The sequence below is a fragment of the Gilbertella persicaria genome, assembly GCF_025201335.1.
Source record: "Gilbertella persicaria strain CBS 190.32 chromosome Unknown B0P05scaffold_22, whole genome shotgun sequence".
NCBI classification, from domain to species: Eukaryota; Fungi; Mucoromycota; class Mucoromycetes; order Mucorales; family Choanephoraceae; genus Gilbertella; species Gilbertella persicaria.
Genome location: NW_026251983.1, coordinates 186,609 through 208,973, shown reverse-complemented (window position 1 = coordinate 208,973; position 22,365 = coordinate 186,609). Strand labels below are relative to the sequence as shown.

The following is a 22,365-nucleotide window of genomic DNA, read 5'->3' as shown; positions in this document are numbered from 1 at the left end:
TGTTTGAAAGCTGGGTCCACTCTAAATAGTACTGGCTTAGTCTGCCCCCTACTGGTTGTTGCTGCTGTTCTTCTTGTTGTAAGAGCAATTGGTGCTGTTTTGTTGTTTGCTGAATGATTTCTGAGGTGCTGTTGATTTTGTTGAGTTGTGGTTGTTGTAGTTGCTGTAATTGGGTTTGTGTTGAACATAGGCTGTTTGGCTGGGCTGAAGTTGGGGATACCGAACCAACGGCTGTGTTTCGACATGGTTGCCAGAAAAAGACTTTTTGTTGAACTTTCGTGCTGCTTGCACGGCCTTTGCTGTGCTAAACTGGTTGTTTATCATGTTGTGGAATTCATCTTGTACCATAATATATTCTGTGTTGTTTGCAGCAGATATTCTAAAGTTTGGACTAATTGCCTTGAGTGCAATTGTTCAATCCGATGATTAAACAACAATATAATAAGAAGAAAAAGAATGAGGAAGTTCGTGAGATTCAAGAAAAAAAAAATGATTGTCCTTTATTCAGTTAATTGATGAGTTGTATATATAGACAAATAACTTGTAGTTAAGTTAGCAGATTAGTAGTGATGAGAATGATGTGATTTAGAAACACGGAATTGAAGGAGTGTTTGTATGTGACCATCGTTATTTTAGATGATAAGTAGTTACTATATGAGTGTATGTGTTTACTTAGCCATTGGACGCAATTGCATGTCTAACCCGTTAATTTTTTTATAACATATGTATTTAGGATGTGTCACAATGTAGGTTGCAATTTGTCTAAATGAGAAAGAGGAAGTGTATGTTTTATGAGTAACATGTTCAATGCGTATTTGTTGCTTAGCATATGTTTTGTAAAGATGGTCATAAGTGTAATGCGTATCTGAATATTGCATATCTATGTTTGTATAGAGCAGCAATGTTTTTTCTAGAATTTGTCAAATCATAATTAGTATGCAAAACTAAATGTCCAATGTCTTTAATGATTTGCAAATATTTGTAAACATTTGGGTTGTCGAATTCAGTACTGATTTCATGTGCCAGGATATCCAAAGGTCTGAATATTGCTGAAGCAACATATTGATGGTACTTGAGCATCTTGTCTTCCATTTTTTGGTCATTACTCATTCTTGCATATGCTTCAGACATGGTAGCCAGTGGTTGGTAATTGACTCCTTGAATTGCAGAATATCTTTCAATCAATTGTTTACGTTGGTTGTCCGATATTTCTAGACCTGAAAATAAATTACATTCCAATCTCAATAATTGCAATAGTTCTTGAGAAGGGCTCCAATCATAATGAGGTCGAATCTCAAATGAATGCAATTGTTGAACGTTGAAAAGTGGGTCTTCTGCTTCCATGTATTGTTCCTCTTAGTTTTTCTGTTGCTGTTGTTGATTCTGGAGCTCCTGATTTTGCATGATTTATTCTATTATTGCTTGTTGTGCCGTCATTTGCTGTTGCAAGGCTGTCAAAATGGCATTGTTTGGTATTTCCATTTAAATACAATAATGATGTTTCAGAAATGTACTATGAAAAGTGAGCGACAAAAAGAAGATCAAAGGACAAACAATATTACTTTTACATATTTTATACTTAATTTTAATTTCGACTTATTTTAATTTATATATTCATCGAATGAAACCAAGAAAATCACAGTAATTTATGATTATTGTTCTATGTTCTCTTGTCTAAAGCTACATTGAACTTCAAACAATCAACGAATTTTTTTAGTGAGACCCCAATATTTATTTGAAAGCTCATACTTTTTTTCGCAAAATCCTCACATTGGGAGTGGAACGACTGTATCTACAAATGACGTTCACTAAAAGCAGTGGTACAAAGGGTAATAAGAGCAGGAGAGAGAACAGCAAGGACCTAGAGAAGATAATTTCGAGCAGTTTTCTTCTTTTGTCAGTTTTAATATCATTGGGTTACTAATATTGCTCAAGCTATTAAACTTTATAGGACTGCATCTATACTCGGCTTTTTCAGTGATCTTTTCTTTTTTAAAGCCATGATGTTTATTATGAACTTGTTTAATGAATACTATTCTAATCAGAGTGTTAGTTGTTCTATACATAAGTACAAGAGACGATTACCTTAACCTTCCAATAAAATTGAACTAAATCAGGTAGAAAATCTTCTTTTTATTAAGGACTTGGCCTAATCTGGATATTTGCTTCTCTCCAAAAGCCAAACACATCTTCATTCTGATGACATAAACTCTAAATACGTATTTCAGAAAAGTAGAACATAGTGTACTATTTCCACACATCAAGACTTTACCAGCTGCGTGAAAAAAGAACGCTTTCACCTTGATTAATGCTTTTAATGTGGCTTAAGGGTAGCTATCGACTAGGAAGCATTCCGCCTACACCAATGTCCATTTTAAGATGCAATAATTTATGCATAGCTATGCCTCTTTTAAGAAAGAGCGACCATTTATAAGAAAGAAAAAATGATTTATTTGAAAATTTAGTAGCATATGAATTTCCATTTCCTGAGGGACTCAAGCTAAAAATTTTATGGAGTTGGCATTGGGAGCGACAAGAACACCAGAATTGGCTTGCCCTTCAAGTTGTATAATAACAGTCATGGCCTTCTCATCAGGATTTCGATATTGAATCTTGACTTGGTTCTTGTTTTGAGTAACCTTACCATCCTTGACAGAATTGATTTTGATACCATTATTTGTCTTGAATTGAAAATTGACTGTCTTTCCAAAGGACTTCTTGTCAAGCCGACGAGCATTAATAACCGCATTGAAATTACCATCAGTAGAGTTAGAGACAGAGAATTGCACAATCATACGACTATTCTTGTAAGGCTTGGCTTCAGGGCCAGAAAGCATTTTGACTATTTTCTTGTGTGCAGCCTGAATAATAGTTCGATCATTAGAGGGTAAGCGTAAATTACTAGCGGAGCATTTGCTTTTAGATGTGCCTTGACCACAGTAGACAGAAGAACCATCAGTAGTAGAGAAGCAAGTGAGACCAGATGGACATCCACGAAGCATCCATTTACCATGATTACAAGTAGCAAATGAATCTCCAGAACAAACAAGTTGATTATTATTTGAACATGTTTGACCTTCTTTCACACAATTTCTAAGCGTATCTGTGGGATGTATTGTAGGTGCGCTAGTGCTAGTCTTACTCGACTTTATTGTTTTAGTTCGAGTTGTAGTAGTCTTTTTTCTAGTCGTAGTTCTTATTTTTGTTTTTGTTGGATTATTATTACCTTTAGACAATGTGTGAACCATATTAGCAACAGCAGCTTGGTAATTCGGATGAACTTCAGTATTACCATATGAAGCAGAAGCGTCTATCAAAAAACTTAGCAATTGTTTTTCCAAAAAAAAAAAAAAAATACCCCAAACAGTGACACCACCAAAACTAGAATAAGTAAGATATACATCTTTCACAATGGGCTTAAGGGACTTGAAAGGGACGTAACCACTTCCTGCAGCTGTGCTCGATCCAGGTATGCTCAGCATGACTTTGACTTTCTTATTGGGTGATGTCTTCTTGGCCCATTTATCCCAAGTATCAAAATTAAAACTGCTACTTGTGGTAGAACAATAATTGTTATAGAATTGAACATTGACAGCATCAATCTCAACCTTGTTAATTACTGTTTCCAGCATGGCATCTGGATAAGGGCACTGGGGAGCAGCAGTGATATAATATCTTTTGGAATTGTCCTTATCAAAATGAGAACGAAGACGTCTCACCATGGCCTATCCATCATATTCTGTTAGTACTCATCAGACTAAGCAAAATTATACAAAAATGCGCACAATATAACCAGTAGAGCCACCCCCTTCAATGTCAAGATCAAAGCCATCAAGAACTGCATCTCCAAATGGACGAGTCTTGCTTGAGCCGCCACCAAACAAGTTCCAAAGGGTATCAGCAAATGCTTTAGCATCCTTATCGTTTGAGAATCCATAATTGCCAGCGGCACCCCCTAAAGACATGAGCACTGTTTTGCCCTTTTTTTGGCAAGTTTTGATGTCTAGAAAGAGAGAGAGTTCAATAAGCTTTTTATGGTAGTCAAGTGTTTCTGTTTTTACCTTTGCCAACATCATGACATTTCAAAAGAGATGTGCCTGGAAAAGCTGTCCCTGTACAACTATTGGCTAAATTGAGTGTAGGAAGGCTGCTATCTTTGAAATCAAGTACAAAGGACATGATAATAACATCAGAGGAACTATCACAATAAGTGGCAAGAGGCTTTTGTGTATTAGAACCACTCCTCGAGTTCTACGAGAATACAATTAAATGCATTGCTGATGATGGGATTGTTTACTGTACCTGTCCCCAATAAGTGAAAACACTAGGTCTATCAAGGAAACTGGCTTGCACACTTGAAATGGCAAAAAGCACCGAAGCTGTTATACCAAAAAAATTATTACCAGTAAAAAGCATGTTTGAAATGTGATATGTGGTTAAGTAATTGAGTGATCTTTTCTTTTTGCGATTGACGACTTTTTATACCTCATCAAAATGTATTTCCAAAAAAGACAAATGAATATTAAATTATGCTATTATACCTTTAAATTACCTCGTTTTGAATTGTGGAAATTGTAATTTATTAAATATAAGAAAAAGAACTATTTTGATACATGAAGTTTCCCGTTGTAACAGAAAAAAGCAATAGATCAACATTAATTAAATGGACCTATATATATACAGAAAAATTAGCGTAGTATAGAAATACTTGAGACGTATGTTAATTATCATAGCGTACTGTTCAATTATTTGTTGAAATACATAACAAAGCACTTGATTCATTAAGTTCATTTTCCATAAAAAGTATAATTTTCAGCAAAATCAGGATTTGTACTACATGTCTTTCACTTATACATATTTGGAGAAGCGCACCACAAAAAAGAGACCTCGGCAATATAATACATGTATATAACTTGTCATTATATAGGCATAGCATCTAGAATATCACATCATAGCATCAACTGTCACATATACAAAAAAAGATTTATTGGTACTTGTAGCTTTTATTTCCTCTTATTAGCTTCGATCATTAGTATAGAAGGATATTACATCATTGTTACTCAGGCTCAGAAAAATATCAAGCAGCAGTGTCTAATCATTTTGCGTAACACATTTATTCGAATTTTCTCTTTTTGCTCTTATCATTAGCTATCGAAATTTTTAACTGGAGATTAGTAAAGCTAGATTGTATCTAATATTAAAAAGCTTCTAGAGTCTTCTTATTTTAAGAGTCGTTGTGTAATCTTTATCTTCATTCTGGTTTATTTAAATGTGATGAAAGAAAAACTAAACAACTCATAACTAAAATGCTCAAAAAGGGACCCTCTTGACAATCAAAAAGTTTTTCCTGTCGGGAAAATGTACAATTCATGCATCACCTTATTCGAAACTTGTCCTGTAGATTTAGCTCCAGTCTGAAAACTCTATTTAAATAATCGGAACCTTGGCGATTTCTTTCTTTTTCCATTAATTTTGCTACGACAATGAAGACTTTCCACAAAGGTGAAGACATTACCTTAAACCTCAACGTCTCCCCTTATTTTCGCGGAATTCTTCGAGGATTTGCTCACGATATATCAGAAGGATGTACACTTGATGGCACACTTATTATGAACGTTCATCATCCAACAAAAATTAAACGACTAGAAACGAAATTATCAGGTCAAGCTCGAGTCAACTTTCGAACATATAACTCAATGGGTGTTCCAACAACAGACGGTCAAGAAGAAAGAATGATTTATCTCAAGATAAATACTTACGTTGATCAAACAAAGGCTTATGAACCAGGCACATATTGTTTCCCATTTACATTTCATATTCCACCGACTGTTCCTCATACATTAAATTCCAAATATGGACAAATCTATTACACTTTAAATGCAACAGCTTCTCGAACGGTGCTCAAGTCAGACGTTCATGTCGAACAACCTATTTTCCTACGCCGCTGCTTAATGGACGATCTTAATCCCGTAGCACCAGCAACACAAACAATAGTTGGAAAAATGCACCCTGAAATTGTTTCGTATTCAGCAACAGCACCATCTATGGTTTATGCAGAAGGTGGGCTCCTGACACTTAATTTTCAAGTACATCTAAAAGATTTCAATAAATACTCTGTACGGACAGTGACTTGTGGTCTTCAAGAGAATCAGTATTTTAGAACAACAGGCCGATATTCATTAACAAATCAAGCGGCGCACTACAACAAGAGTTTTTTCCCTCTTGGATGCAGTACCTTTTTCCCTTCCAAGCATCCAGAGTATAATCCTGCTGAATTACATCACTACAATGCTTTATTTCGATTATATCCTCGCGTACAAACAGACAACAAATCAAAACTGATAGCAGTTCAACACCAACTCGTAATTTGTATGATTATTGACGATAATGAAGTAGCAAAGACACGCTCAAAAAGAAAGCGTTCGATAGACAGTATAAGCAATAGTATTAGTAACATAAGCATCGGAAATACTCGGTCCATTCTGTCGCACTTGACATCAAAGCAGCAGCCTGATCGCCAGCAGCATCCTTCTTCCTCTTTCTCTTCACCTAGCTCCGAAGCATCCGCTGATGTAGTAAACTACACACCGCCTCTCAGTCGGTCTCCTTCACCAATATTGGAACTATCTGGAGAAAGATCAAGAGATTCCTCTCCCTCTTTCGCATTTGAAACAGAACAACAAACAAGTATTGTCAAAGTAACAAGCAAAACTTTATCAGTAAACGATCAACAAGACAACAATAACTCATCAACATCAATGGAAGATAATGACGGAGGCCATTCACTTACTCTTCATCATCATCTTAACCCATTCAAGTTTTACAAGAATTACACAGAAGAAGAAGGTGCCTATGAATGTCGTTTGACAATACCCATCACTGTAACATCACGAGAAGAGTACCGAGAAGGCAGCGTACCTGCTTTACCTGATTACGACTCGACGGCAGATCAGCCACCCAATTATATATCAACAATTCAATCACTCCCCCCTGTGCCTATTTATCCATCAAATGAAGCATCGTGAGTTAGGAAGATTGTCTTGCCAATGCCTTGTACAACTATAGTGCATAACTTAGAAAAGTCGTTGATGTACTTAATATGTATTTTATTTAAATAAAATTAATGATAAATGAACATGTAACTTTAAAGTTGAACTGTCTATTCAATTCAAAGGAAAGCAAAATAAGCTAGAAATCCTTTTAAGACAAATGGTAGATTTGCTGTTTGTAATATGCATTTTCGGTTTAGTATTTAACAATTGAGAAGCAAAAGTAAATCATCAATGGTGTTACACGAAACATTCGTGATGACTAAGTTAGTGTTCTTTGTTATAAGAGCAATACCGTTTTTTAAATCATTGATTGATTGAACTGCTGAATGTCAATCAAAAGTCATTGAAGGAGGATTTTTTCCACCGATAGAAGAAAAATTAGTTGCTTACGCTGTGGTGTACGATTGCTATGGATGCTATGGCTGAAATAGTTGCAATGGTTGCTATCATGGTTATAGACATTTTCAGCCTTGAAAAATCGTATCTTATTGATGTCTTCAATTCAATATCAGCTCTACATGAAGCAGCAACAATTTACTGTCATTCAAGAACAGCTTGATAGTTCAACTTCTAAACTTATGCAGCCAGCGATTAAGACTGATCTCAGAACTGTTAACCCTTCCTTCTCTTTAAAATCAGGCTCAAAATTCAACTACAATCTTCTCTTCGACAATTAGAGCAAATTCTAATCAAGAAAACGGCAGTTAAAAATCCTATTTGTAAAGCAGCTATCAACCATCGATAGCGTTTTTGTTTCCCAAACGACAGCGCCAGCAATTCGAGCTCTTCCTTGAATGCTCTTGATTATCAGTTCCTAACCAGGTTTCTTATTGAAGCAGAGCAGTTATGCCAGGCATAGCAGGCATAGCAATCGTACACCACAGCGTAAGCAATTAATTTTTCTTTCATTGGTGGAAAAAGTCTTCCCATTGTTGATGAAAGATTTCCGCATTCAATAGGAAATTTCTTCCATCGCTTACGTTATAGTGGTAACTCCATATAAAAGGTAGCTAGAGTGATAAAAGAAATTGTGGAAAGACTCGTAGACCTCAGGCTTTTATGATCAGTGTGATAGACTTACAAAAAAAGAAGAAGCAAGAAAAAGACATTTTCAGAAATAAAAAAATATTAACATTTATGCCGACATGACAAGTATGCCATTTGTGTACTTGAAAAATATTTTTTGAGAAATAATAAAAAACGTTATTTCAAAATCAAGCCCATTACTCTAAAATAAAGCAAAAATATTTTCTGCGATGACAAACAATAAAAAAAGAAAGGATTTTCTGATTTTTCTGCTTAAAATTAAAAAAAAAGCTTGCTTTTCTGTTTTTCTGTTTTGAATTAATAAACAAGTCTACTGGATAGTAATTTCAGAATTTTAGTTTACTGGTTGGTAGACTCGTTTATTAATTCAAAACAGAAAAACAGAAAAGCAAGCTTTTTTTTTAATTTTAAGCAGAAAAATCAGAAAATCCTTTCTTTTTTTATTGTTTGTCATCGCAGAAAATATTTTTGCTTTATTTTAGAGTAATGGGCTTGATTTTGAAATAACGTTTTTTATTATTTCTCAAAAAATATTTTTCAAGTACACAAATGGCATACTTGTCATGTCGGCATAAATGTTAGTGGAGTTTAAATTAGTTAAACGTTCTGAAGATAATGGGGGGGGGTCTGGTGTATCCATTAAACTCATCAAAGAGTTCTGATATGCTATTCTCTATCAATACAACGTAATCAATTACATTTTTTTTCATTAGTGAAATAAGTCTTCTATTGAATGCATTTTTCTTCCATTGCTTGCGTTGTAGTGTATTGGTGTCAACAACACTTGTTTCTTTAATTTCCTAGAACCAATCTCGAGCACACCCGTCTAATTTACTGGCGACTGGTTTGACTGCCTGGAGATAGCCCTAAGTTGTGTTACTGTGGCGCATATCTCTTTCATTCACATGTTATCCAGTACCTTAATATGCATACTATGCTCAACCAACTCACAGCATGTGTCAAATAAGCTTCTGTACATTTCCTTCTATCATAGATGTTCTCCATAAATCATGGTGCTGCAAATGCTTTGCTCTTTCCGACAACCAATCAGCTATTTCTCTTCCTTCTTTGATTGCAAACATACATCCACAAACATCATTGGATCAATACTTTTTTCTCTGTGCGTTTTTTATCCTTGTTTTTTAAAAGGGAGTTTTAGTCTTAGTCTAGTTTGGTTTAGTTATTGTGTCTCGTACCTAACACAATAGGCTTTGCCTTCACTCCGACGTCAGAAGTGGTTATAGGCTTTCAAGCCGCGCTTTATTTTCAGTAATGATATATATAAACTTAAAGTACAGTTCAGCTGGCTCTAGTTTGCCTTGAGTTGGAAGACTTTTTTGACTTGATTTTTTCAGGAGCAACTTCCAAAACAATCATTTTTCCTTGTAACATATGTGCTGTGATATGGCAATGAATAGCCCAAACTCCAGGATTATCCTAAATCAAAAGGGATGAGTTTTATACTCATTTACTCATACAAACTTACCGTAAAGATTCGGACTTTTGTCCATCCACAACCAATAGAACCTTCTGAAGTACGAGGATAAACAATGCTGACATCTTTAAACAAAGGTTCTGAAAAAGTAACAACGTCTTTGTCTGATTTTGGATCATAATCACCAGCTCCTTCAGCCAACAAATAATGAGAATAGCCATGTGTATGCCAAGGATGACTCACGCAAAGCCCAGGTGGGGCAGGTGAAGGCAAAAAGTGGTTTTGAAAGACAAGATCGATAATCTTGTTTTGACCTACAGGATATGTGTGGTGTTTTGGATCATAGCCATCCTTTTCCAAGATGTGAACGTCATGATCCTTTTTTACCATGTCTAGTAAGGAAGTGGTAGCGCTTTCCCAAGGGTTTTCCATGTAAGGACGATTATTATTGATGAATCGTGTACGATTGTCTGGGAGTATTACTTCTCGCATATTGATATAGAAAGTATGATCTGGCTTTGCATCAAGAATTTCTGATGGGCATGATTTGTATGGCTTGACTTGAGACAGAACCCAGCCTGGTACATTAGTAGCATTGTAAGGTGGTGTCTTGGGTTTACTTAGAATTCGAAGGGCTTCTTTTGCTTTATGCTTTGGATTGATATATCTAAGATAGCCGTAGCCAGATTGGGTATAACCAGGATTATTGGCATCATTACGCCATTTAAACTGAGAGAGAATAGGAAAGAGAGAACCAGGTTTATGATTTCCAGTTCGAATCAAGACAGACATGCGTTGACCAGCATCAATTTCAATAGATTTTAAACCAAAGGGCTTGACATATTCACCGTCAATTTCAATCAATTTCATGTCATGATCTTTAATAGATATTTCCAGCATACGAAAAGTTACAGCACCAATGTTACGAAGACGATATACCTTGTTAGGTTCAACATCAAAATAAGTAAAGCCTTTGCAATTCTGGTCTTGTGACAAGGTAACATTTGGATAGACTCCCTTACCGTTCAACAAGACGCTATCTGGACCACTGTCTCCTGCAAAATTAGAACCTAAATAGTATGCTTCTCTATCTTGAAGAGACTGATGCCACCAATGGCTCCATTGAAGAGTGAACTCCTCATCGTAAGAATACGGTCCATCACATGCCTTCTTTTCAAGCGTTTCTTCAGACTCATAAATAATAAAGGGACCTTGAATGGTGTCATCCTGAGTGCTCACATGAGCATGATAAAAATAAGTACCTGACTGATCGTCTACTTTAAACCTTTGAGTATATTCTTGCCCAGGAAGGATGGGCAACTGAGTAACGCCTGGAACGCCATCTGCATAATTAGTATATAGCTGTTTGATACCATGAAAATGAATGCTGGTAGATGCATTGTGTGATGGATCATTCTTAACCGTGACATCAATCAAGTCACCTTTCACTACATGAATAGCAGGAGCAGGAAATTGATCATTAATGAGCACAGCAGCAAAAGATTCAGTAAAGCAGTCTGGATTGATAGAAGCTGGCTTGATATGTAGTGTGATTTTTCGAATAGATCTAGAGGTTTTGCTAGGAGAAGATATTACTAAACTGATGAATAGCAATAAAATTAGTAGATAGCGAAGCATTAATGACAATGTGTATCGATTCATCTTTCAGAATTTATACCATTTCTTTTTTATCAATCACAAATCAATGCAACATGCTTAGAGCGAGTTAAAGAAATTATCTTTTTTTTTCATAAAAGGATTTCTGAGCGAAGAAGCTCAAACAGAAAGCACAACAAGTATTGCTAGTCGTACAAAAAATCCATAATATCAATTGAGTAAACGTGCAAACTTCTACAGTAATTTTGGTGATAACACTTTTGATTTATGATGCATTCAATGACTTAAGATTGTTTATAGACAAGTAATGCTTTCTCTTTCCTTTTTTATGTATAAACCATAAACTGCAGCTTTATTTGTTCCCCTTTCTAGGTTCTTTACCCAGATCGATTTCTCCCTTTTAATCTGTGTAAGAACAGTATATTGATCAAGACTTGTTCTAGTTTTGATCAAGATTTATATATTGTTGAAATACTGATGAAGAATTTTATGTGAAAATTGAAATTTTTGTTTAACTCATTGATTTAATGATTCTTTGTTTGTTTTCTTCAGGTTTTTCTGACCGGTTTTAGGAGCAAAAGGGAAAAGGACTGTTGATCAAGATTAACTGATCCCTAAAAACTACCTTTGCCTGGAATAAATAAAAAGAAGCATGTGAAACTTCTATTTCTGAAGCTATCACTCATGTTAATGCACAGCTCTTTTATTCATTTACTGCGTCTCCTCAAGAAGGAATTATATCGATTTATTTTCGTCTAAATGTATATCAAAAAAGCAAGTGATTTCTCCTTTATGCTAGTTTTTTTAAAAAAATCAAAGATGGCTCGGAAGTGACTATGTGACTTGTCCACTGTTTATCTATATCCAAATTATCTAAGAATCCTCTATTGTCTAGAACCAAACCAGCCGCATAGTGTAACAGTCTCGTACTTTCTCAGTTGATACATGCAAATCTACTGGATTAATACATCAAATGGCTTTAATTTACTTTTTTCAAGTTTTCCATGTCAAAGCATGCATAGAAGAACATTCTCATGCAATAAAATGACAAGTTTTGAGATGACCAAAAAATCAGCGTCAGGCCTTATGATAGGTCGACAATTTCTCTAAATTTTATAAAGTTGCGATTTGTAAACGACACAACAACATTTTACTAATGCATGTATTAGCAAAAAAATAATCTTCCGAGACTAAACAATACAATTAAAGTGTCAGAATTGAAAAAGCATAATATAAATTGTACATTATGGCTTAAGAACGTTATATATGTTTTTCAAGAATTACCAAAAACATAAAAGTAGAACCTATCACTTTTCTTGAATCATTTGATGCGCCTTTTTGAGAAATACAAACTTTGTCTCACAATCATTTTGATATCTCTTTGTTTCTGTATACTTTTGATTAGCAAATGTAAAAAGTCACGATTTTTTTTATTTTTTTGCTCCACGTAGACTATGACTAAAGTCTGTTAAGAGGTGGTCGCAATTTTAAGAAATACAAAGGGAAAATACCTAAGATAATTAATTATAAACGTTTGTGCAAGTGTTTCTCGTCAATCAGAGAATTGAGAGAAGCACGAGTGGATGAAAGAAGTAGAGTTGGATTAAACGGAATTTCATTGAAGATGGTATTCCAATGGGCTTTCCAAATTTGACCCATGCCTTGGAATACTATTTCTTGAGCAGCTAACTCACTATTCTGAGTATAACGAATAGAATAGAAGTTCATATATCGGAGTGCTTGTATGATATCATCAACAGTAGTGGTTGGCCATAAAAATTCAAATATAAGCTCTTTCCAAAAATGTGTTTTTGGAGGGAATGAAAAGAGCATATGGTTGTCATTTTCAGTATAAAGACCACAAATTTGGCATAAAGGAGTTGGAAATCGTTCAGGCAAGAAACGATTCATACGTATCGTTGTAGGCAGCTTATAGTTTATATATCGATACACCACATTTCGCACAACGGCGGTAAGGGACAATGTCCAAAATGAATCCCAAAAAGTAGAAGAAATGGCTGACAGGGCGGAAGGGGCAGTATGAGACTTCAAGCAAGTCATTCTATATACCTTAGAGCTGATCCCATCGCTCGGTCTCTTGGTAGATAGAACAGCAAAGCAGTTCAGAAAAGAGGCAAAGCTGAATCCTGCAATTATGTCTGAAGAGATGGCCTTGGAGGGAGAAGATATCGCTAAATGGCGTTGAAAAAGGGAGCGACACCTATAGTCCTTCTTGCTAAACCATGAACTAACCTCTGTTGAATTGTTTGCAACTCTTCGGGGATATTTTGAGGGAGCTTCCAAAGAATAACCTTGGAAAAATCATCGTACACCATGAGGTCATTAACTTGAATTTGACGCATAGCAGGAGGCAAAAAAGTTCGTTGAACATTCGTATAATGCATAACCAGAGATTGATAGTACCATACAAACTGCTGTATTGAACTCCATAGTATCAAAGTTTCTAGGAAGTCTATCTATAGACGCATAGAGCAGTTGAATCGTACTGACTTTGTTAGTGGCGCCATTAGATCGATTTATAAATTTTCTTGTAGATGGGAAGAGCAAAGGAACTTGTACATGTGAGGCCCCTGGGACATTATGCATATGAAGCCGAATAATTTTCAGCTAATGTGCTGAAGAGTGATTCAAAAGCAAAGAAAAAGTCCAGCAAAAAAAAAAAAAAAAAAAAAAAAAAAAAAAAAAAAATGCGCCTCTCTGTAGTAGAGGGCCCAAGATACCCAATCTACCCTTGTCTTTCGGAAGTATCCATGTTGACCAAGCTATTCGAGGGAAAATCTGTCTATTCAAAAATTGGCTTGCCAATGATCGAATACGAGACAGCTCTTGTGTACTGAAAGAAATGACTCGACATAAATACTAGCATTTAGATAGGATCAACGTGTTGGTGATGGTGGCACGTCCTACACACGAAAGCAATCTACCCGAATGCATCTGGAAATGAGAATAAATCTTGACAAACAGGGTTTCGAAAAATTCTGTCGTTGAGCAATTGACTGAATGAGAGGAAAGCCTAAGTATATTGCTGGCTGTAGATCGTCTGCGAAATATAGTTTTTCAATTTGCGTCCGGACAAAGACGCTGCTTAAACTTTTGAGTAGTTGATCTTCGCATTTGATGCTCTACAATAGCACTCAATATGCTGCATCACTCGCGTCAAATCATCAGGATCGTGTATAAAAACCATCGCATCATCAGCATAGCACAAAATTTTGGTAGCAATTGAGGTTGGCCAGACAGTGATTTGATTTCGAAGCTCGGGCCTAGTCTTAGTTGATACCCCTCAATCGCTTCGTCTTGAAGAATAGCTCGTAACAAAGGATCAGAAGCAAGGTTATACAAAACAGGGGAAATTGGGTCGCCTTGCTTTAGTCCACGCTTCTTGACAAATGATGGTGTAAAGAAACCATTGACATTCACTTTGATCTAATTACCGGAAATCAAGTTGTCTATGGTGTTTACTTTGGAATCCTAGAGTCCAAATTTTACCAAAACTTGTTTGAGATACTTTAGATTCACACGATCATACGCTTTCTCCTGGTCTAGCATCAGTGCTAAATCATAGTCTCCTTTTTGACGATTATTCCGGGCCTCAATCCAACGCTGTTGGGCATTTTCCATAATCACTTGAACTGCAAGTCCATTTTCAGCAATATAGCGTCGAGGAAGAAATCCCATTTGACAACGACTAATGAGCATCGGTGCAACCTGCATAATACGACGATTAAGAATGCGTGTAAATATCTTATAGTCAGAGTTTGCTAAAGATATAGGCCGATGGTTCTTTAAATCTGACAAATTCACCTTTTTTGGTAATAGCACCATGATGGACTCATTCCATGAATTGGGAAAGACACCTTCGAGCGCTGAGTTGTATATCTGTAATATAATGGGTTGAATCATTGGGCATTGGAGTACTAAGCGAAGAATTTCATACGGAAGTTCGTCTGAGCCTGGGCTACTCTTTCTGGGCGACCGCTTGGATTCTTCTATAATTTCGACCATACTAATGTTGGCTGTCATATGCGAATAATGTTGCTCGGTGAGACGAATATGATATGAAATATAAGATACCATTCTATTCACTGTTCGAGCGTCCGCACTAGTAGGCGTATATAATTGCGAGTAGAACTCTTTCACTATCCGCTGCTTAGATTCTTGGTCATTGTAAATTTCGGCAGTTATGGGGTTTGTGAGATCTCCAATCGATTTCTGCTGTTCCCGTTGTTTCACCAATGACTTCAAGTAACCGGGTGATTTCTCACCCTTTTCCCTCCATGTCTTTCCAGCACGAAGCATGGCTAAGTCGACCTGCTCTTGTTGTAAGCTTGAAATTTGCTGGAGATGCTTCTGTCTACGTAACATCATATTACGTTTACTTTGTAAACGAGTGAGTTGTTTTTCCGCCAATTAATAATTTCCAATTGAAAGGATTTGATGAATGACTTGACCTTCTGCTTAATCCAATCCCAGTTCTCTTGAGGAGTATGAATGGACTGTCGTTCAGAAAGTTGTGGTTGTAGCTGCTCTAAAAATTTAGCTAGTTGTTGTCTAAATTCTTTTCTTCTAGCAAGAAAGGGGTCCGCTTTCCATGCACCTGGACCTTTTGTAGATTCTACCGTAAGGTTAAATGTAACAGATAGCATGACATAATCAGTCCATTCGGGTGACAAATAAAGTTGCTCTGTTCGATTGATTGAGAATCTAAGTCGATTGCAACAAAAGATATAATCGATGATCAAGCGTAAATCTCCTCTTTTAAATGTAGTCTGTTTCTCGTCTTTAAAGCAATCATGATATTGCAAGTCCAGAAAAGAGGACCATGTTGGAGGAGGACCACGTACTATACCATCCATTGTTCTTACATCATAGCGATAGTTTAAATCCTCTAAAATCACGGTGCTATACAATTCGCTATGTAGGCATTGGTGCAGAGTGAAGTCATTTAATACAAAGTGGAAAAACTGTTCTTTGATTCGTGCGCTGCCGGTAGCTAGCGCATATATACTAAGAATCGAAAGGATAGGAAGGGGGCGGTTGATTTCCTCTGTCATGGTGTCAGTTGAGCAAACTTCTGCCAAAACATATCTTCCCAAAGGATCAATGCATATTGATCGCATTATATATTTGGGATTGAGAGATACTATACCGCAATGTTGAGTCCATATACTAGAGTTTGTTTGAAATTGAGTATTGAGTTGTTGAATGATTGAATTGTTTTCTGCATGTGTTTCTTGGAATGCAAATATGTCATATTTCAATAATCTTAAGTAACGTATAATTTTTTTGTTGTAAAGGAGAGTGTGCTTTGCGTAGGCTGCGCCAGTTGAGTGTCGCAACAGTTATTCGACAAGTATTAGATATTATAATTGAAATAGTAAAGGAGTTAATGTTGTCCCCCACCCTTATTCCCAGTTATTGTTGGAGAAGAAGAAGGGAAAGAGGCAGCTGATTGCTGAAGATTCTTTCTGGTGTCGTTGTGTTCATTGCTTACCAAGTTGTGAGGACGTCCGCTAATAACATTGACATGCGAATTCTGTCAACTGATTTTTTGCTGCTGGATATCCTCGGCATCTCTCATACGATAGTCCATTACCTCGCTTTTTTTTTTTCCTTTGGAGTATCAAGCTCCTCCACTTCATTCATGACAGTATCTTTTACTTTAGCCAGTTCAGTGCTAGGTTCCTCATCCGTTTCAATCATGAGTTGGGACTCTTTTTCCATCACAGTTTCCTTAGCCTGATCTTCCAGTGAAGGTGTAGTCTGCTTAACCTCTTGGACTACTGTAGGTCTAAATACTTTTCTCTCCTTATTCACAATCCGTTTCTTGCTAGGAGCAGTGATCGTATCAATCGCATTGTTTCGTGGACATTGACGCATGCGATGTCCTCTTTCGTTACAGTTGTAACACTTTAAAAACTTTTTGTGCCGTGGTCAATCTGCTCTACAGTGATCAGAGGCTTGACATATGCGACAAAAATCAGGCATATCCTCCCATTGGAGTAAAACATGCCTTTCCTCTCCATCATCTTCTGTCCAAAGGATTGCTCGTTGCAAAGGCTCAAATCGAGTATCCTTATCTCCTGGAAGAGATAGGTTAAGAGTGGCATAGCCCTATCCAGTAAAACATCCTTTAACTGTAGTAACTCCTAAATCCAAGATTTGACCAAAGCGTGATAGTTGGCTCTCCATATTGGCCTCCAATAAGCGGAAAGGCAAACAAGGGAGTCTTTTCAACTTGGGTTTGACGATACGAGCATCAGCAGGATAACTTGGAAATCTTTTAACGAATGTCCCGTCTGCCAAGTAAATCCCTTCATTTACAATAACGTTTCTTCCAGGACAATCTTTGAACCAGAGGGTTTCAACGTATTTGGGCCTAAAGTATTTTCTAATTGTAGGTACTCGACCGAGATAGTCCTCGTAACCTCCATTTTCTTCCATGTCCTTATTGAAATTCTGTAGTGCATCAAACAAGGTTTGCTGATCCTTCAAATCTGTAACATCGATTAAAATGCTGTTTCTCTCGATTCCTTTCAGAAAAAATAGTACGAGCTGAATAGGTGAGGGAATGTTGGATTCAGAAGTCAAAGGCACATCAGTAGTAACTGTATTTGTTGCAGGGACACTTGGAGTAATCATAGTAGATCGAAAGGGCTGAATCTTACGAGCACTAATCGACACTATTTTAGCCCAGGAGGAGTATCCGGTCTACTAAGATGAGTTTCTGTCAGGGCTTATTGCTCTGATTGGAAACGTATGGTTCTGATTTTTACGCGAAAGATCCATGGAAAAGCAAGTTACAAAATTCAGTTAAGAATGAATCTAAAGAAAATGATCGAATTCAAGGTCCGATGCATTAATTTGAGTAACTTTGAACTGACATTTTGAAACGGTTTTCTTTGACATTGCTACCTCTAGCGCTGAGAAAAAGACAATAGATACCCGCTTTAAGGAGTAAAAAACAAAAACCTAAATTGGTACTTTCTCTTTGCAGAGTTATCACTATCATTCAGACAAATCAATGTTGCATGCGCTTATTCTTTGTTATTTCAGTATCAAGATAAGAATCAATCAGTATAAATAAGAGTCATGATTGCAAATTATAATGAAATAGATCTCTTTTGACCATCATTGGTTCTGATTGGTCATTCGTCTTATATTCATTGTTATAAGGATTGAAAGAGAGTTATAAAATATTCAATAACCAAGACTTTGGCTTGCAAATTAAGACTGCTAAACAAGGTTGGAAAAACCCTCTAATCTAACAAAGTGCTGAAGCCGTTGTATAAGCCGGTGGATCAGATAATGAGCCAGGTGTATGTTGTGCTGAAATTGATGAATGTGCCTCTGGTATCCAGAAATGTATTGCTGAGATATTTGATGCTATCAAGGTCAAGATAGTTAGTACTCAATCCAATGATCAAGAAGTGCTGATTGAAAACTCAAAAGACAAGCTATCAGCAACGGCAATCTCTCTCTCTTTCACAATTACTTTGTCAATATACTCTTTTTTGTTTCAAAGCTAACATCAGTCAATCCAACACTGATTTTATCAACAAGACAATATCCTTCTATACAAGAAGCGATGCGCTGGCTGGGCGCGCCATAACCGGGAAGTAAGTACTTATTCCAAGTTTAAAGTTTTCGCTAACTTTTTTTAAAAAAAACGTCAGTATAAACAGATACAATCTAAATTAGAAACCCCAATTACTCTTTTCAGTGGATTTTTATGGTCTTGGTATCAGTTTCAAAGCTCATACACTTATTTTGTATAAATAGATCCAATTATAATCTAAAGCTCATAGATATAATCGCAGTTCGTGTAATTGCTTTTGCATGTTTTGACTGACACAAGAGATTGACATAGCAAAAACTCTCATTTTTATCTATCATTGTAGTAAAAAGCTTTGTGTGTGTGTGTGTGTGTGTGTGTGTGTGTGTGTTTTTTCAATGAGAATCACGCGTGAGTAAATGATAAACAAGACTTGCATAAATGACATATTTTTGATAAAGGAAATAACATAAAAAGATATGTCAGAATGAGCTTTTTTTCCCTCTTTCTCTTTGTAAAGCTATACTTTGCTCAAAAATTGTCCTTTCCTCGGTCTCAGATACAGGCCTCTTTCAATGTAAGGCGCGTGTGCTAGTTTGATGGTCATTCGTTTTATCATTTAGTATCTAGTGCATCTAGTTTTGAGAATGATAACACCAGTTTGGAATACGAAACTGATGAAATGATATTGAAGCTTAGGTAAACTTATATCTCTTTCAACATCTATACTAATTCTCTTTTGAGATAGGACAATATGATAATACCTATTAGTGTTTGTTTGATTGTTTAGCATCTTTACTATGATGCCAACAATGATTAGCCCTCTTACTACTACTACTACTACTACTACTACTACTACTACTACTACTACTACTACTACTACTACTACTACTACTACTACTACTACTACTACTACTACTACTACTGTTATTATTATTATTATCAACAATTTTTATGCCCAAAGCCCCTGAGTCTTAAAGACTTATAATCAACACACATTTTTTTACATGATCATCTTTTTAATGTTGGTACAATAGGATTGAAGCCCTTTTTTTTTTTTTTTTTGTAATACTAGCATAAACAACGTGGCAAATAACCTTATTCGCAATCCCCGCCTATTTATTCAGATAAATAAGAATCAACCTACTTTTTTTAGCGCTTTTGCTTTATTCTAAATAAAGATATGACACGTTCCTTTGCTTTCAGCCAAGACGATCTCGCTCAAGAGTGGGAAGAGGCTTACAACAAAACCAATTTACTTAAGCGACAAAATAAACCTCAGTATAATGCAATTTTCAGTGACGACGAAGAAGAACCTGTGCCTGTTTCACTTACGTCGCGTTGGTTTCATAATGGTCAGGACAATACGGGATACGTTGATCCAGTCATTAGTTCTTCTACCTATCATATCCATCAAGCAGACAATGCTCTGCTGACTTTGAAACATATTATTCTGGAAGACGGATGGAAGAAGGCCTTGAAGCATAAAAGTGGAGTGATGGTTCATATGAAGAGTGGAATACATAAAGACAAAACACCCGTTTTTAAGGGCGAGGCAATCATCCAAGGCTTCTCGCCTCAATCTATATTTTACGTGATTGGTATGCGTAAATTATGGGATGAGCAGTAATGTATCTATCAAACATCACTTTATACATGTTGACTCTTATTTAGATATGAAGATGGTAAACTTGTAGAGAACCTAAATGATACAACATCATTGACTTATGAGGTAATAAAATCGACATCCTCAAGCAAGTAAGAACATGTTTTTTTTCTATATTGATTGCGTATTAAATACAATACTTCCCCTTATTTGATAGATGCAGAGATTTAGCACTTGTTGAGAAGATAGAATGCACACCCAATGGAGTGATCATGTTTGCTTGTACAAGTGCAGAGACACCTCGAATACCTAGGTTCAGTGGAAGAGTACGGGTGAATATCAAACTTCAAGGCTGGATACTTGAACCATTACCTTCATCAAGCTCACATCCAGTTACCAAAGTTACTTTTGTCATACAAGAAAGCATGAAGGGCTGGGTTCCTGGATTTGCAAAGAAATCACTAGCAAGAAGACCTCTAGTCATTGCCAAAGTAGCCGAATATCTAGAACGCAAATCAGAACGAATACGAACTCAACAACAACAACAACAGCAACAACAACATATTCAGTCAGGGCATAGCCGGCGCCCTTCTGTCATGTATCCCACTCGTCAAGCATCAATTTTAATGCCACCTTCTTCTCTAACAATTGCTCCAAAGAAACACATTTCTTTTGCTGATCGAGACAAGACTTATACACCTACCTATATACCAGAAAATTCAATCGATAACAGTAGCACAGCTACTCTCGAAAGCCCTATACCTTATAAAAAACCCTCTACTCCACCTTCTTCAAAAGGCCATCTCTACCCTTCACATCGTCATTCACTTCAGAAAATAGAAAGCTTGCAATTACTTAAAAAATTGACATTGTCCACAAATCATTGGAAACAATCCAAACAGTTTGAAGATAATACATGCTATACGTTGAATTCAGACCTACTGGACAAACAAGGACGAGGATCGTTTATGCGTGTCGATGCCATAATTTCAGGAGGCTGGACTGCTGAACAACTCTGTAGCGTAGTTCATTGCTTTGGATCTCGAAAAGTCTGGGACGCCACCTTTGAAGATGGCAAGATCATGGAAAGGTTTAGTCAAAAAGACTATCTTGTCCATTGGATTCTCAGTAATGACACACTACCTATTGCAAGTGTTGATCTTGCTGCTATCACCAGTATTGAGACAGATCCAGTCTCAGGTACAGTTTACACAGCAACATGTAGTGTGATTGATAAAGACATTCCACCCGATGACAATTTAATTCGCGCTTCAAGTGATTTGTATGGTTGGGTATTTCAACCTGTCTTTGACACTCAGGGCAAAACAAGTAAAGTCAAGGTCAGCTTTGTCTATCACTTGGATTTTAAGTATAACGTGCCTGTACCTGTACTTCAAAAATGGACAGATATGTCTATGCAATCAATTCAACACGTCCATCATTATTTGACACAGTATGGTTGTCCACCTTACATCCGACGTGTCGCTGGAAAAGTAGTGCAGGAGACATTTGATGCTGCAAGAAACTGCTATAAAGTGATTCTCGTCACTAAACATCAGCCTTCAAATGCCTACCGAGCACGCAAAAAGACTTTTGAACAGCAACAGCAATTATGGTGCACAGACATTCGGTTTCATAAGACCATGTTTCCCCATGGACTTGATATCCATGTTGAGCCTATGGACATGACACGAATTCAAGTGTCTACAAAAGAACAAAAGAGCCTCAAGCTTTTCACGACAGATGAAGCCATAGATGGTAAACAAGTAACCTTGACATTAATGCCTTTATTATTGGAGCATGAACATCAAGATGCTCATACCTATCGATACAATAATCAACTGTTTCTTAATAAACCTAATATCAAGCAAAAAGAACAACAAAAAGAAACAAAACAAGAACAAACTCCATCATTATCATCACCACCACTGCTTCCATTCCAGCCACAACAAGAAAAAAAAGAAAAAGGTAAAAGATATGTAAATATATAATGCTTATCAAACAATAGAGAATGTATCAGTTCAATTACCTA

General features: G+C 36.4%; 5 protein-coding genes across 5 annotated transcripts; 2 read left to right on the top strand and 3 right to left on the bottom strand.

The window, feature by feature from the left end:
* Positions 1-807: 807 nt before the first annotated feature.
* B0P05DRAFT_543657 (uncharacterized protein) lies at positions 808-1,173 on the bottom strand. Its single transcript, XM_051578460.1, has one exon. It carries the CDS (start codon positions 1,129-1,131, stop codon positions 847-849), a length of 285 nt encoding a protein of 94 aa, XP_051434415.1. The 5' UTR covers positions 1,132-1,173; the 3' UTR covers positions 808-846.
* A 1,291-nt stretch (positions 1,174-2,464) lies between these two features.
* B0P05DRAFT_604162 (glycoside hydrolase superfamily) lies at positions 2,465-4,626 on the bottom strand. Its single transcript, XM_051583313.1, has 5 exons — positions 4,303-4,626; positions 4,062-4,251; positions 3,786-4,003; positions 3,359-3,725; positions 2,465-3,310 (listed from the first exon to the last, which is right to left on the bottom strand). Exons 1-5 carry the CDS (start codon positions 4,414-4,416, stop codon positions 2,496-2,498), a joined length of 1,704 nt encoding a protein of 567 aa, XP_051434414.1. The 5' UTR covers positions 4,417-4,626; the 3' UTR covers positions 2,465-2,495.
* An 857-nt stretch (positions 4,627-5,483) lies between these two features.
* Positions 5,484-6,386, top strand: B0P05DRAFT_470963 (uncharacterized protein; the record flags this gene model as incomplete). Its single annotated transcript, XM_051574586.1, has 1 exon — positions 5,484-6,386. A coding segment is annotated over one exon (903 nt), but the record flags the coding sequence as incomplete, so codon positions are not given.
* Positions 6,387-9,398: 3,012 nt separating this feature from the next.
* Positions 9,399-11,172, bottom strand: B0P05DRAFT_510980 (multicopper oxidase-domain-containing protein; the record flags this gene model as incomplete). The annotated part of the gene is made up of 2 exons (XM_051575604.1): positions 9,399-9,536; positions 9,586-11,172. The coding sequence occupies 2 exons, from the start codon at positions 11,170-11,172 to the stop codon at positions 9,399-9,401; spliced, it is 1,725 nt and encodes a 574-aa protein (XP_051434412.1).
* Positions 11,173-19,910: 8,738 nt separating this feature from the next.
* On the top strand, positions 19,911-22,324 carry B0P05DRAFT_471189 (uncharacterized protein; the record flags this gene model as incomplete). The annotated part of the gene is made up of 3 exons (XM_051574603.1): positions 19,911-20,353; positions 20,402-20,485; positions 20,551-22,324. 3 exons carry the CDS (start codon positions 19,911-19,913, stop codon positions 22,322-22,324), a joined length of 2,301 nt encoding a protein of 766 aa, XP_051434411.1.
* Between the last annotated feature and the right edge of the window lie 41 nt (positions 22,325-22,365).